General features: G+C 34.0%; 1 protein-coding gene across 1 annotated transcript in view; it reads right to left on the bottom strand.

Annotated features, from left to right (window-relative positions):
• Window positions 1-16,231, bottom strand: part of LOC117321667 (mucin-2-like) — a 125,060-nt gene that overhangs the window by 27,087 nt on the left and 81,742 nt on the right. Inside the window, exons 22-35 of the mRNA XM_033876173.1 lie at window positions 15,537-15,649; window positions 14,995-15,294; window positions 14,653-14,854; window positions 14,187-14,434; window positions 13,374-13,578; window positions 12,156-12,419; window positions 11,666-11,806; window positions 10,763-10,963; window positions 8,649-8,903; window positions 7,166-7,370; window positions 4,528-4,697; window positions 2,482-2,643; window positions 1,181-1,303; window positions 453-578 (exon numbers count right to left, since the gene is read on the bottom strand). Of these exons, the coding sequence (XP_033732064.1) occupies window positions 453-578; window positions 1,181-1,303; window positions 2,482-2,643; window positions 4,528-4,697; window positions 7,166-7,370; window positions 8,649-8,903; window positions 10,763-10,963; window positions 11,666-11,806; window positions 12,156-12,419; window positions 13,374-13,578; window positions 14,187-14,434; window positions 14,653-14,854; window positions 14,995-15,294; window positions 15,537-15,649 (2,715 nt within the window). The remainder of the gene's footprint in view (window positions 1-452; window positions 579-1,180; window positions 1,304-2,481; window positions 2,644-4,527; window positions 4,698-7,165; window positions 7,371-8,648; window positions 8,904-10,762; window positions 10,964-11,665; window positions 11,807-12,155; window positions 12,420-13,373; window positions 13,579-14,186; window positions 14,435-14,652; window positions 14,855-14,994; window positions 15,295-15,536; window positions 15,650-16,231) is intronic.

Raw genomic sequence — 16,231 nt, 5'->3', positions numbered from 1 at the left:
AGCCATTGACAAAACGTATTGATTTGTGAAAAAGAATCCCTTATAAGATCAGCTCAATTGTATATAAAACATGTTTTAATTTTAAGAATCAATTTTTAAAAATTAATTATAAGCGCTTATGTCAATTATTTTTTAGTTTAATAGGGGTATGGGAAAATTTTTTTGCAAACTTCTGTATGAATCCGCGTACCTCAATGAAACTAAAAAAATGACCTCAATGCTTAAATAAAATACAATAAAAATACCTTTTGAATATACGAAACAGCCCGCATACCTTTGTAATGTAAAAAAAACCTGAAAACCTTTTGTAGTATATAAACAACCAGTTAACAACACAGTTTTAGGTCAGTACCAAATTTTCAGATTCCTCTTTGCTATTTGTTGGATATTTGCTGCAATACCATACATTCAGTACAACGTATCTAATCAAATATCTTATTCAATATCTGTACCTTGGTTACACGTTTTCCCGTTGGAAGTCAGGTTATATCCATAAATGCAGGAACACGAAAACCCGCCATCGAAATTGTTGCAGTTTTGTTCGCAGCCATCAGTTTCTTCTAAGCATTCATCAATATCTGGATGGAAGACATTATGTTCATTAGCATAATATAGGTAACAACGACACTGTTGTTCAGACTCTGTATATCAGAATCTGTGTTATAGTGACATTTACAACTTTAAAAATTCTGTCCCTCACAGCGATAAACTAGGCAGATCCTTAATCAAAGCGATACAAAATTATACACTTATGGCACTTTGCTGAGATTGATATTAGCGAAACAATAAAAATTCAACAAACATCCGTCGCAGCGAAACAGGTGCTCCGTTATCGCGATCCAATTTTAAGTTAATATATTCTCTTTTACAACGATAGTATTACAACTTAACAGAACATCAGCGATATGAATGTAATAGCATTTTAACAAAACAATAACAACATCGAAAAAAGTACTATTCAATAGAACTTAGTACAACATTGATTATAATTTCGATCATGAAGACAAAATGTGTAGAAATAGATAAATTTATTCAAAATGGAGTTAACGTAATTGTAACCGGAGGAGAAAAAGATGCTTATTGATAATTTGCAATCATACCTCACAATACACAACCTACATGTATTCTATGACAACACTCAACAAATGAGGTCAAGTTTTTGACAATCAGTTTGACCCACCTATACATGTGAAGGCATCTTTGAGTCGGAAGCCATTTTGACAGAAACACGAGTAGCTCCCGAGTGTGTTTGTGCAGTTTTGATTGCAACTGTTATCCGAGGCAATCGCACATTCATCATTATCTGGTAAATGAAAAACATCGTTAAAAGTATCAGAACATGTCCCCTCCTGCAAAGAATGGTTTAAACAATTTGAGTTAATACTACAACACAAACTTTTTAACTATCTGTAATTTTGATGTATTTGCATATATAAATTAACCCTACATTCCCAAATATATTCTCCCTACTTTAACCCTTTATTTCTAAATGATTGTTGATTATTAGGCCTGAGGACATAGAATCTGACCGCTTCTCAAACACACATCTGAGCCGTAAAAGGTAGCACGGGTAAGTCTCAGACTCCCTTAGGTCCTTTAAATGAGAGTCTTCCGACAGTATCCCAGCGTTATTTTGTTCTTGTCTCTTATTGTCTTATATTCCATCGATTTGTATGCATATGTCTATTCTTTTCACTAGGGTAAATTGTATATCATACTTTGTCCTCTGTGGTGAACCAAACTCCCCTGTACAATTGTTATTGCGTTCCTCCCGGTTTTCCGTGGATGGACACAAATCCAGCAATAGTATGATATGATTGGGACTAACCTTGAACTGGGCTAAAGTAATCAATCAATCGCATTCTTATATTACCCAATCCGGATACAATGATACAACTGTTCAAATTGTTGACCTCTGACATTTCCAATACACCACGGTAACCCATCGTTTTAAGATGACTGAGACAAACAGAAACTTATAGCATTTAAATTTGATTTATTTTGAAGCAATTGAAAAGTGTGGATAAGAAAACCAAATTAGTCGAACACATTACACTCATGACGAGTGCGTTACCACTGCGCCATCCAACCACCCTTGTTTCACAATCGTAGTGAAACAACATAATAAGAAAGCAATCTATAAACTCATTCATATTTATTTAATAATCAAAAACATATGCAGTCTATGATATAATCGAAAATCACAAGGACAGATTTAGCTCTGCTGGCAGTGTGTAACACCCTTTCATGTATACAAACATATATTTTCCATCAAAGGGTACCACGGGACAAAGACTGCAATGAATATCTCCCTTTTCTGCAACGCTAGCTTAAAACAAAAGGATTCATATAAAAACATATTCCTATGATTATCATTTCTTAAAGCAAATTAAACATATAAAATGGCTGGTCTAATCAATTTTGAAAAAAGTAAAATTTTCTCTCTACAGAGAATTAATATTGTTAATCATTTGCACTGACCTTTACATTTGCCATTGACCTCGCTGAATCCTGCAGGACATTCTGTGCAATTATAGGCCTTATTTAAAGATACCTCTGCTGCTGGTGTTAAATCGGTGCAGTTTTGGCCAATTACACAAGGTGATTCTAGGCAGGCATCGGTGTCGATTTCACATTCATCACCTGGACATAAAACCATTCATAACATATTGATTATACTGAACTCCGAGGAAAAATACACAAACAGGCGGATGACCACTTAAAAAGTATCATGTAAATACATGGTTTTAATTAGATAGTAACTGTGCTTCAATTGATCGATTCGCAACCTAGTCATATCCTACTTGAAACTAAATTTCCGGTATTAAAGTTAAACACTATAATGTTATTTGTTTCGTCAGAAATACATGCACAAGAAACCAGCAACATTAATATTAAGCTAAATGATTTTCTTAAATAAAAAATTCCATTAAAAAACATTTCATAAAGAAGTAAAGTTTTTTCCTCATATTAAAGAGTGCTTTAACATTAAAAATTAATTACTGCTTTGACATGAACAAATAAATAGTGCTTTTAGATAAAAACAAATAAATTATGCTTCAACATGAAATGTCGAATAGTGTTTTAACAAGAAAAAATAGTTGGATATTTTCACAATTGCTGTAGATTTAGCTATCTATAACATTGATAATAATATATAGCATAAGTAAGATATAAATGGTAAAGGCAGCGCTATGAAAACAACATAACATAGACGGACGGATCCATGGACATATGCATGGGAAGATAAACGAAGCTGAACCTGAATCTCGCTGAAAATGAGGAGCTTTTGAGGAGTGATTGTGGCTACTGTCATCAAACAAAATGATTCAATCGCATTTATCTAGACATTATGCAATCAACAGACAACAAACTAGGTGAATTATCCATGTTTTTACTATTATCTTTAAAGCGTACAAATACGTTTAATAGCTACAAAAGTTGAATTTTCAATGTGGCTGCATACGTTGACCACAGTGATTTTCCAAGAGAAACTGTAAATTGCCTGATAAAAATGCGACCAAAGTCAATTTTTGTCTGATGTGCACTAAATTTCTCTCGGCGGCGTCAACGTTTCAGTTAAACTCTAAATTTCTCTCTAAGTACATTAATTATCATGCTGGAACCCGGAGTATACTTGTATTTATATACAACCATCCTAACGCAGGTTTCAGATTCAGAATTTTAACCAAAATTTAAGTTAATGGGACTTAAATTAATTTGACCATATCATTTTCTCGTTAAGCTATTTGCTGTTGAGCTATTGAGGTGGATTTCTCTCGAAGCACATTAGCTATCATAACGAAACCTAGATTATACATATATGTACTTGTTCCTATATAAAGCACATTTCAGATTAAGAATTTTAACTAAAAGTTACTATAATCGGACTTTGTTAATATATTGGGCAATGTAATAACGTTTTCCGTTCAGCTGGGAGTTGGGTTTAATTTCTCACAAAGTAATTGTGCTGTCATAACCAAACCTAGACACTATATTATCTATGTTTGGACATCCCTACACATATTTCAGTCTGAACTTTACCAAGTTTACCTTCGATTAGTTTTTGTTCATTAATTGCAAAATGATAAAGTTATCAGTTTAGCTGGGATTTCAGCTTTATTTCTCATTTTTTTGTTTGAAAAAAGTTATAGCAATAAAACTTTTCTTTTTTCATGAAATAACAACAACGGATATAATAAATACCACATGTTGACTAAATCTGAAACATGAATTTTTCCACAAAATGAAGATTTCCTGTTTCCTGATGTTCTGCGTCCCGTTGAACACTTCTTTTGTTGATTTCATTCCTCATTGTGAAAATATCATGCCTGCTCGTACATTTTAGGCATAGTAACTTTTTTCTTGTCTTGCTGTTTATTTTTCATGAAAATACAGGCCGAATTTTGTTATTTCGTGGCTGTACCGCTTTTGTCGATACCTACATGTACCATACTTCTATATCGTATGTGTATTGAGAGGTAAACGATGTGTGATCGAGGAGGGTTATAAATAATTTATTATTACCTGACCATCCAGTATTGCATTCACATTCCAGAACATTGAAGTTTTCCGTGACATTTTGGTTCACTCGAACTTTGGTCCCACATGTCCCCTGGTCCGAGCATGCGGTACACAGGAAAATCGTGACGTCAATAGGTGGCGCATTTGTATCGAGTTCGTCCACCGCCACTACTCTGTTGATAACAAATCACGCACGTTAGTATAATCAAAATATCTCTGACTCTTAATACACCACTCTGTATCCTGCCAGAGTTATTGTAGTGTGCATATTTAAACTGTTCTGTTTGAATTTGGTACCAAATAACTATTTTGTTTAGAGTGAGCGTGTATTTTTAGTAACCAATTACTTCGAAGTTTTGAAGGCTGCTACAAGATGGCATTTAGTAAATAATTGGTCGTAATCTTCAACTACCTGACATAAATAACAGAGTACATATATGTAGGTCAGTCCTGATTTTGTGTTGGTATAAAAGTATGTTGTTTACCAGAACCTTTTGTATCAGTTTCCATCGATACATTTTCAGTCTATTGTCTTCAAAATGTTTGAATGAGAAGAATAATGTTTCAGTTATTCTTTAATCAATGATTTCAGTGTTATTGAGCTGGTCAGCCCAGTATAAATATGCTATTGTTTTTGAGGTTATGTTTTTTAAAATTAATCGTACATCTTTTATCATCTAGTTATTTTAGTAGAATTGACTTTTTTGTGTGGTGCGCAAATGTACTTATGTTTCAGTTGTATCTTTTGATATCAGAGTTTTCATATTGTTTTACAAAGTTTGAGGAATGGATTTTATCAAAATTATTATTTCGGAAAATCCAGTTAGATCTATTTCGTAGTTTTATATGTATAGTGTTTTCACTCATATTCTCTTGATCGTCCACTAAGTCTTTGATTCTGAAGATTTCTGATTCTATCCATTTATCAAAGATGAGAACTTTATTTGATGTTTGATAAATGTGTTTCCCCATATTGTTTGATTGCCTATTCCTTCCACCTTCTCGGGAAACGTTTTCTGTCCTACTCCGATTTCAATCCATGGTAATAAGACATTTTTTTTAATAGAATTCGGTAATGTAGAACTTTTTGAGGATTTTGAGTTTATCTTAATTCATAGAGAAAATGAAAAAGAAAAATCTTTCCAATTTTGTCAAAATATTTTCAATGTATGACTTTCCATTGACTGTCCTGCTAATCTGTGATAGCCGTTATCCATTTCATCAATATTAACTTTATAATTATGTGATGTTAGGTCCATTGAGTTTATACCGCCTTTTTCATCAGTTTGATTTAGTGTCTTTCATTTTACTTTCTCGTTTTCCCCACCCAAAATGAAAGAATACAGCATACTGTCGATTTGGTTTATAATGTTTAGATTTATAGGGCTAACCGAGTAGAGGTATGTTATTTGTGGAATGAGTTAAGCTTTAGTAACTTTAACTTTACTTATGATTGTTATCTTTCCTTTATTCCATGAAGTTTAGCGGTTTGGAATGATTTTATACAAGGGATTACTATGAGCATGTCTTGGTCCGACTGCAGAAACTGGACTCCTTTGCGCATGCGTCACCATTTGGAAGCACGGCAGTGATTGGTTGTTGATTATACGCATATCTTATCACATTAGACGGAACAGCCTGACTATTGTAAATAGTTGACGCTCGAAATAGGCTTATAGTTATTGCTAAGAGAACTGTCGACCAATCAGATTGCCGCTTGCATACCACACTAAAATATAGAGACTACTTTCGTTCCACAGTCGATGTATCGTCGGCTATCACGACCACTTTTGATCCATTTTCTGATCTTTAACTCATTGTCATTCAACAAAATATTTACATGCATTGATTTCCAATGATTCTGAACAGGGTACATTACTGAGGTTTGTTTGCATTCGATATTTCATTTGGAATGAGCTAAAATTATAAACGAATCGAAGCGCATACCCTCTCTCCGCCCCATCCGACTTTTCGAGTGTTACACCTTTTTATGTAGTAAGAGTGTACTACTACTATTGCTTAGTGTCTTTCTTTTTACTTCCTCGTTTTCCCCACCAAAAATAAAAGAATGCAGCATACTATCGACTTCGTTTAGATTTATAAGGCTAACCGAGAAGTATGGTATTTGTGGAATGAGTAAAGCTTTAGTAACTTTAGTTACTTTTCATTTATTATATATACCAACCAAAAGCATACGCCTGTGGCCGACACATCTGAAATATCATAACAGTGTCATAGTCTAAGTAATCAACAATGAGATGACGTCACCAATAACCCCGCATCCCGCTTAATACATAGAAACCACACAAACGTACATGCATTTGTTTATTTGTATGAAGTACGTACATATGGAAACAAAGAATACCAGAAAGGAAATAACAATATGCCCGAAGGGCTTAAACGGCTATCTTTCGTTCTTTAGCATATATTTTATGTATATAAAAACGACAATTTGTAAATGGAAATCTGAAAAGCCTAATGAATGAAAGATGGTGCATTTGTTTGAGTCTATCTGTACATGTCTCTCTACAATGACGTGCCACACTGCACCGTAAATGAAGTTCCTCTGTATATAATAGACCAATTACTATCATTTAAAAAAAACCCAGTCGTAATGCATATTTTGACTTTATTACAATACCTTATATTTTGCACATTAGTATCCTGCGGTGTCCATTCAAGAGTCAGTGATGAATCAGAAGCGTTTAAATTTAGTCCCGAAGATGGAAATTGCGAAAGGGATACGTTGACTAGTCCTGTATCGTTAGCAATATAGTTGAGTTGAACAGGTTGGCCAACAGTGGCTATAACACTCAAGTTCCCTGAAAGGGTTGGAGGGACGTTTGCTGAAAAAGAAAGAAAAACGAGTTATCCAGGTATCCAAGAACATATTACTATCAGCTTGGATCACAATAAAAATACCCCTCAAAAGCAAGATGAATAGTCTATATATCAGCGCGCAATAAAATAGCCTATTACCAAAACATATTAACAATTGCCGTAGAGAACACAAAATACACTAACTCACTACTCAAACTATAAGCCTACGGCTGGTTAGCTTTCAGGACAAACCCATTGCAGTATTATATATAGCCTAATTATCTATAAACAATGCATGCACATCTATGGGTGGTCTTCTGCAAAGCTAAAACCTGCATTCACACACCAGATCCCTAACATATTTGAATGATAGCGATACCATAGATCATACTAACAGTAGCCCATAGCGCCATAACAGTAGCCCATAATGCCAAACAAATAACCAATAACTGCATAACATTAACATACAATATTAACATGACAGACAGACAGACAGACAGACAGACAGTTTATTTCCATTTCAGTTATGAAAAAAAGCCTCAATGACGAGACCACATTCAAGAAGGCAGTCTTACGCAGCTATCGGTCTTGACACATAATGCCTAATAAGATTCCAGGCCATAATGACCTAATGAGATATAATAACCTTCATGTAATGAGATATCTGGTAATAGATAACAACATAATAAAATGTCTGGTCGTAATAAACTTTTGACATATCTGGTCATAATGACCTAATGGTATATCTGGTCATAATGACCTAATGGTATATCTGCCCATACTGACCTTATGGGATGTATGGTTATAATGACCTTATAGGATAACTGTTTTTTATGAATTAATGAGATATTTGACCATATGAACTAATCAGAGATCTGATTATAATGACATAATAACATTTCTGGTTATAATGACCTAATGGGATATCTGGTCATAACAATTTCATGAGATATCTGGTCATAATGCCCTAAAAGAACCTGAAATTATGATGATGTTAGCCTTTTCAAACTGGCAGATTGATAACTACCATATAAATTAAACATACAAGAAGAATAGCAAATGTCTAGAAATTACTGTTAAAAATTAAGGAAAAAGACGAAGGTGTGATGACGTAATGGTATTAATATACACTGAATATATCTAGACGTTCATAAGATATCCTGGGCACAAACTCATTACAGACGGATGGTCAAATAGATAAATATAAACCTTTATTTACAAAGTGCTAAGAGTGTTTGGAAGGGAACATTTGGTTGGTTGTTAGACATAATGAAACATGCAGTTAGTACAAACAGGCATTTTACCAGCTTCCAGTCTCTCAGCATTGATTTGTGCATCTCCAGCAGCAGTTTCTAGGGCCAGTTCTTGGTTTCCCGTACTTAGGAAATCGTAGATGCAAGACTTCACAGCCGACTCCCCGCCACATTTCGTCTTTGCTGCTTCATAAGTTGAAGTGTTGAAGCTGTCGATGAAGATCGGAACAAAATCGGGGAAGTAGTAGTCATCTGCTGTTTTACCGCCGAAGTAAGTGAAAAGGGAGTCCGACGCATTGATATGCCCTGCAAATATATGTTAAAAAGCTTTGATTTTCAGTAGCTTTACCTTGCGATTATATTACAGTTATTCCTGACCTGTAGTTAAGATATTCAGTTAGTATACACCAGATTATATTACAGTTATTCCTGACCTGTAGTTAAGATATTTAGTTAGTATACACCAGATTATATTACAGTTATTCCTGACCTGTAGTTAAGATATTCAGTTAGTATACACCAGATTATATTACAGTTATTCCTGACCTGTAGTTAAGATATTTAGTTAGTATACACCAGATTATATTACAGTTATTTCTGACCTATAGTTAAGATATTTAGTTAGTATACACCAGATTATATCACAGTTATTCCTGACCTGTAGTTAAGATATTCAGTTAGTATACACCAGATTATATTACAGTTATTCCTGACCTGTAGTTAAGATATTTAGTTAGTATACACCAGATTATATCACAGTTATTCCTGACCTGTAGTTAAGATATTCAGTTAGTATACAACAGATTATATTACAGTTATTCCTGACCTATAGTTAAGATATTCAGTTAGAATACACCAGAATATATAACAGTTATTCCTGACCTGTAGTTAAGATATTCAGTTAGTATACACCAGATTATATTACAGTTATTCATTACCTTTAATTAAGTTATTCAGTTAGTATGCCCTACGTTTATATTACAGTTATTTATGACCTGTTGGTAAGATTCTCTAATCATACCTTGTGACTACATTACAGTTAGTGATGACCTGTAGTTTTATACTCAGTTGGCATACCTTGTTACATGTATTATATAATTTACAAGTATAGCCATTTTTAAGGTCGATGCATGGCTATATTAACCCGAAGAAAATATCGACCTAGGACGAATTCAGAGATTGGTATTATTTTTAGGTGAATACAACCATGTATCGAGCAAAATCAAAAGGGCAGAATAGTTTTATCATAAAATTACTGTTTTGATTTTTAATCATCATGCAAAAATGCGAGTAACACTTCTAATGTAATGATAAAAACTGATTGGTAAAGTATTTGCAAATATTTCATTATCCCTTAAAAGGACATCCCACTGATTGATTCAAAATGTAAACAACGTTTGAAATCAACAGTCAAGCTTCATAATAAAAACAGCTTAGCTACTTGTGTGTAACATTCAAAGCAATATGCATTTGTAAGCCTTCAAAATTTGCCTGCATTTGACTATCTTAGCAAATAATAAGCTAGCACCTCTTCTGTCGACTTGTATCTGGTAATATTGGATACTTAACTTATTAAAGATGTTTTGTAGATCTGAATTATGTGGTTTTGAAATACGGCAACCATAAAACTTATTCAAGCGAATTCGTTTAATTATTGGTCAGCTCTACAGCTTATCATTTTCGGCAAAAATAGCCGATGATTTTTTCTAAAGATCAGTATTTAGTAACGTATAAAAAGTGAACTTACACTTGTTATACAAACAAGTGTAACAGGGGAACAATCGGACAAATGATACGAATATGATCAGAGAACGCTTCAGGACATATATATATTTTAAAGATATTTCAACATGACACACTAACGCGTGTCATTTCAAACATATGTAAAAAAATGCATTTACAAACCACAAAACGATAAAAATCCATAATGATTCCTTAAATAATCAGAGTCGATTTACTGATATAAGAATCGCAGATATATACTTACATACAAAAGGCAGATATACTCATATTTCCAGGTCACATATACATATGTAACCACGACAAATATACCCATATACATGTACATGTTTACATATAACGCAGGCAGATTTCACTTTACACTTTGTCAGAAACAGCATAATTACTTGTTAGCTTCAATCATCATCCGTGCAATAACGACTTACAAAGTTGTCCAAATCCATAGAATAGTTCCTTTTCAGTTGAGTTTGGTGAAAGGATAGTACCGTTAGGTGCGATGAAATCGTCATTTGGATCTCCATTGAAATTTCCAAGAAGTCCTACCATACCTTTGTTTTTTAATTCATCAGGCATTTGAAATCCGACAGACAAAAGTCCTTGGCTTGGAGTGATTGATATACGGATATCTGGAAGGAGGTGTAAGCAATTTCATTAGCAAATTGATAGGAAACACCTATATATAATAGTATAATACAATTGCTCTAATTCTAAAGAAATTCATGGGATTAGCTAAGAAAAGATTGGTTATAGCAAACAAAAATGTAATGTAGCATAAGGGGATAATTGCTGGTATGGGAGACCATTGGATTTTCTGCTGCATCTAAAACACATACACGTCGTCCACTTCAGACTGACTATTTGTATGGGAATATGTATTTTTAAAACGTACATGCACTTAAGCATTGAATATAACCAGATGCTAACTACAATTTTGTTTACAGAGGTGACACAAATATGTATCTGTCACCACAAATTTATTCGCATCGAGTGTATACTAGCATTTGGTAGCAGTCAAATGCTGAAATACATTGTCCAGAACAGCCGTCATTTCCGGCAAAACAACAAAGTTTCTTCATGTCACCATAGAGTACATAAATTGGTTAAAACACATATATTTTCTAGTCATTTACCAACTGTAATCTTCACATTGCATTTTTAATCATTACATTTTTTTGGCAGTTTGGAAGAAAAGCCTTGAACGTGCATTGATATGTGATTTAGAAATAATTAGGCATGATCGCATATCTCAACAGTTAGGCAATTATGACAAATTCATTCTTTTTGAACAGATGCAACATGTATGCACTACAAGTTATATAGGTGCTCACCTGACAAAGTAAGAATAACAAGTGTATTGTTTTCTCGAGTAAATGTTAAGCTGGAGTCGGGATCTGTATCGGATGAATCATATTCCAAATCAGCTTCAAAACTAAGTGTAATGTCCAAGCCATTCTTGAAAATAAGCAATCCTGTAGTATAAGAAAACATATTTAAGTCAAAGTTGTGCGATTTTTGTGAAAACACTCTCACGATAATTGAAACGCACTAAATTAAAGAGGTCAATCCGTATTGAAAAAATGAAATATTTGCTTTACAGATTCTTCTTATGTTTTTTTATAATACAAGAGGTCGAATTTATTTTCATACTAACCATTGATGAGTTTTGTTATGAATACAACATGCTATTGACATTAACTAATATACAATCAAAGTAATGGCGGATTCATAACAGATTTGATGCAGTGTAAAACGTTGAGCTAATCAGTACCAAGACGGCAGGCAATTATAAAGAAAAAGATATAAGTTGGAAAAACCTACTATCATTTGTCCCCTGAACGTTCAGCTCCACTTGCATGGTATTGTTGTAATTGTCCTTGGCAACAAAGGCAGTAAAGACAGTTGCATTGATTGTTTTGTTGTTTTTATCTAGGGCAAGACTTGTGCGCGCTTGAAGCTCGAAAGAGTGGTGGTTTGGATCAGATTCACCATTGTCGACACGCATCAATAAGTATTCACCGAGTCCGTTGAACGTGTAGTCATTCCCGTCAAGCGTCTTGATGTGAGGATCACCATTCGCGAGTGCTGTAAGGGAATTACCAGAACATTACGGCCCAAGAATATTGTGACACAATGGTTTTCATTAATATTGTCATACTTAGGCCGTGGCGCGGCGAGAGGAGAGGGATATGTGCGATAAATAGGGGAATAGAGGAAAGTAATATAAATTGCAATAAGTTATGAATGAATGAATGGGTTTTGCCAAAGTAGATAAGTAGCATCTTATAGGGAGGGAAAATGGTGACCACCTGCAGTTGGAGGGACAGGGCCCGATAGTTGGTATAGAGGTTTGTCGTTTGAATTTGGACTAAACTTGGTCAGACGCTTCTTTTGGGGAAGTGATACAAATTTTGCGTAAGTGGGTGTGGCTCTAGTCACTTGAGGGCCAGAAGTTCGGGGACCTATATGTGTGTTTGCGGTAACTTTTTTATTATCCCAACAAGTTATGGACTAGTTAACGGATTTTGAACAATGTGATGTTACCACCATTTTATTTCCCATAGGGGTAGGCCCTAGGATTTGTTTTTACACTTGGCGACCATTCACTGATACATTGCTTTTTGCCATAAAATTGTGTTCCCTTGGCACATTTACCCAAAATTAACCAATGATGCACTTGCCTAATTTACCAATGACGATTCATTTCAACGAAATAGGAAAGTTTGAACCATACACTGAATACTGAAATATTATCAGCATCATTATTGAAATTCCTAGTGACATCCATCACATTTTATCTACTTTTTGAAGGTATTCGAAAAATGTTATCATCAGTTAGTTTTCTAGGTTTCAAAAATGCTTCATATACATAAATACACAAATAAATAAACACATTACAAATGAATATATGTTAATAAAATAGAATTCTATAAAATTGATATAGATTAAAATGCTGTTCTATTATATTGTGTGATTGATGATGAATAAGGAACCATGACAGGCACTATCATAGGTTATTATAGTCCTGTAACAACTTACCCAGTATTATCAACCAGATTGGTAAACAAAATCTGCTAGTCGGTCGAACAGTACGGTAATAATTGCACAAACCAGAAACACAGCATATGTCATTGTAGATTACAGTCTCAAACCTTTGATAGAATAAAGATCTATCGAAATAGTTTGGCATATACATTCCGGCTGCATAACCGTCCTCGATAAAGCCTCTTCTGTAACAGCATGCCTTCAATGAGAAAAACAACGTAATTACAAATACAGCATGTCAATCACTTTATTCTCTTAAAATATTTCTATGTTACGCATGAAGAAAATAATATTGGATAGATAAATATCACCGCAGAAAAATTTAACCTACGTTTAATATGGTGAAAGAATCTCAATGCTACATTTATCATAACTAGCAAACCAATATCTTCAATATTTACCGTGGTAAACTAAATTACATAAATATTTAATCTAATGACAGTAATCCTATTTGTCACCAACTAACTTAAGACATATTTGAGATGAAGAATTAAGCTATCTATATCTGGCCCTGGCGTCCAAAACTATTTTGTATATACATTCGTCCTTGGAAATCCTGACAGTGCGTAGGGACAACGTTATTACCCAGCTTAACCCAATATATACTCAAAGGTTTAGTATCAAAGCTCATTTAGTGGGATGTCAAATAAGGGATAGCAGTTTAGAGGGGTGTTTCTGGGTACTGGTATTTTTTTTTTTTTTAGATTTTTTTATTCTTCATTTTATGGATCTAACAAAAATGAATTATGCTATGTATTTGCTTCTTGCATTGTAAAGTTTTCTCTTAAAGATATAAAATCGACTTACAAGTCCATTAGGGAACCCATGTGTCCGGACATAACATCTTCGCCGGAATGTCGAAATTCGAAAGATCCTTCCTCGGCGAAATATACGTCGTGCTATAAATTCTGTACATGGACATCTGAATAGAAGTGAACCTTGTATAAAACTTTGACTAGGTTGCGTTGATACCCAACGTGCACACACTGTACTTAACGGAACAGGAGCGTTAACAGTGCTGTCACTGATTCTCTCAACGAAAACTCCCCGGTAACCTGAAGGAAAATACACAACATATGATAATAAAGAGAGCATAGCACAAACAGTCAACTTGCATTATAGATTGACAAAACAAATTTAGGGAGTTAATCTTAAACAAAATAGATCACAAAAATGTATTTATTAACAGTGTATATATTAGTCATATCTAAGCTATATGCTCCTCTATTTTACCATTGTTGCATTGTAATATATAAATTATCAGTAAACTTACGCGAGTCTCCTTGAACTATGTTATCCAGACCAAGAGCTTGCTGTGTGTTAGAAGCAATCAACTTAAGGATAAAAAAATTCAATTTTATTCCAACTGGAGCTCTTGTTGTTCCAATACTTGGTGCGATATTGATATAGTAATAGTTTGTTATGGTGTACGACGTTGAACCATCAGTTGCTATGATCATTTGAAAGGTGGCCCACTGAAAAAGTAAAAATCATTTATTAAAATCGAGTTTCTCTCTCCAAAAATCCCTCAACGGCTTTTCATTTAGTTCAAAACGCATTATATAACATTCATCTTCAATAAAGAAAATACGTCAAACTGAATACAAACACTTACTTGCGTGGAATCAGCTTCCAGGGGTGATTCAAAATATGTTACGACAAGAGCCCATAAAGCCTGAAACTGAAATACATTTGCTTCCGAATTAGTCTCGTGTAATGTGTTGCTAATTGAATCTAGCACAGTCTCGGATCCAGCCTCGGTGATGTCATACACATTATATCGGACACTCGTGTATTCAAATTCCAGACCCAGGCCTACCACAAAGTCCGCATCACTATTGTCAAAAATATTGGACAGCACCGTACCATAAACACTCAGTTTTTGCCTAAACGAGATAAGGCCGTTCTTGTTAACCTAAAACAAAAAACATCTTGTGTAAGAACATTAAATGCTATACATTTAATAGATTGCATTGTTTGACTGAGTAGTTATTATATGGCTTTGAGGTACTTTGTTCTTTTAGTGAATACCGGGAATATTGGTGTACACGTAGTAATTGTGTACTTATTGGAAGGATTGGGGATAAATGTAATATTCTTTAATTTTACTCAATTATGAAAAAAAATATTTCCTTTATTATCACAAGTTGTACTTACATATAGTTTCTTTCGTGTCTGGCCGTTGAAAATTGGTACTCCAAAAAAACAATTTATAACATCCGAGTTGCCTTCTGCATGGAGAATACTGCCCGAGCTGGAATCGATGAGAGCTAGAAGAGAGACAAAGATTCCTCTATTACGTGTACTGCGAATATTTCTATGTCCAACGTATAGAATACTTTAACCATGATTTCATGACGTATAAGCGCTAGATATATTGATTTGGAGCTCATTAACAACAATGGAAGCAAAAGTATAATAGAATAATAGAAACAACCAAGGCAATGAAGCAAATTTATAAAGTTGCATGTAAGTGCCGAAATTGCCAAATGGTCTGTAATGAAAAATTTAAGGATAAAAAATAAGCAAATCTATAAAAGATAAAAAGTCTTCATTAATGCTTCTTTCCAAATAAACCGGTTTTTGTGTTACCCCCATACACTCGGGCAACAAAACGAAAAGTAGGTATATCAGACTCGAAATACCATGCTTCTTATCTAACAAGTTTTTAAGAACAAACTAAGGACACTTCAACAAAGGGGCCATGGCAATACAAATGTTGATCTTAGTATGTCCCATTATACATTCTATAGAATTGATTTTTAACTACAAAAGAAACGTATTTCAAGTAGCATTGTCTTTTGGATTTGATCCTTCTATTATATTGTTTATAATACCAATGGTTAAATAGG

The sequence above is a fragment of the Pecten maximus genome, chromosome 2 (assembly GCF_902652985.1).
Source record: "Pecten maximus chromosome 2, xPecMax1.1, whole genome shotgun sequence".
NCBI lineage: Eukaryota > Metazoa > Mollusca > Bivalvia > Pectinida > Pectinidae > Pecten > Pecten maximus.
This window is presented reverse-complemented; position numbering and strand designations above follow the sequence as displayed.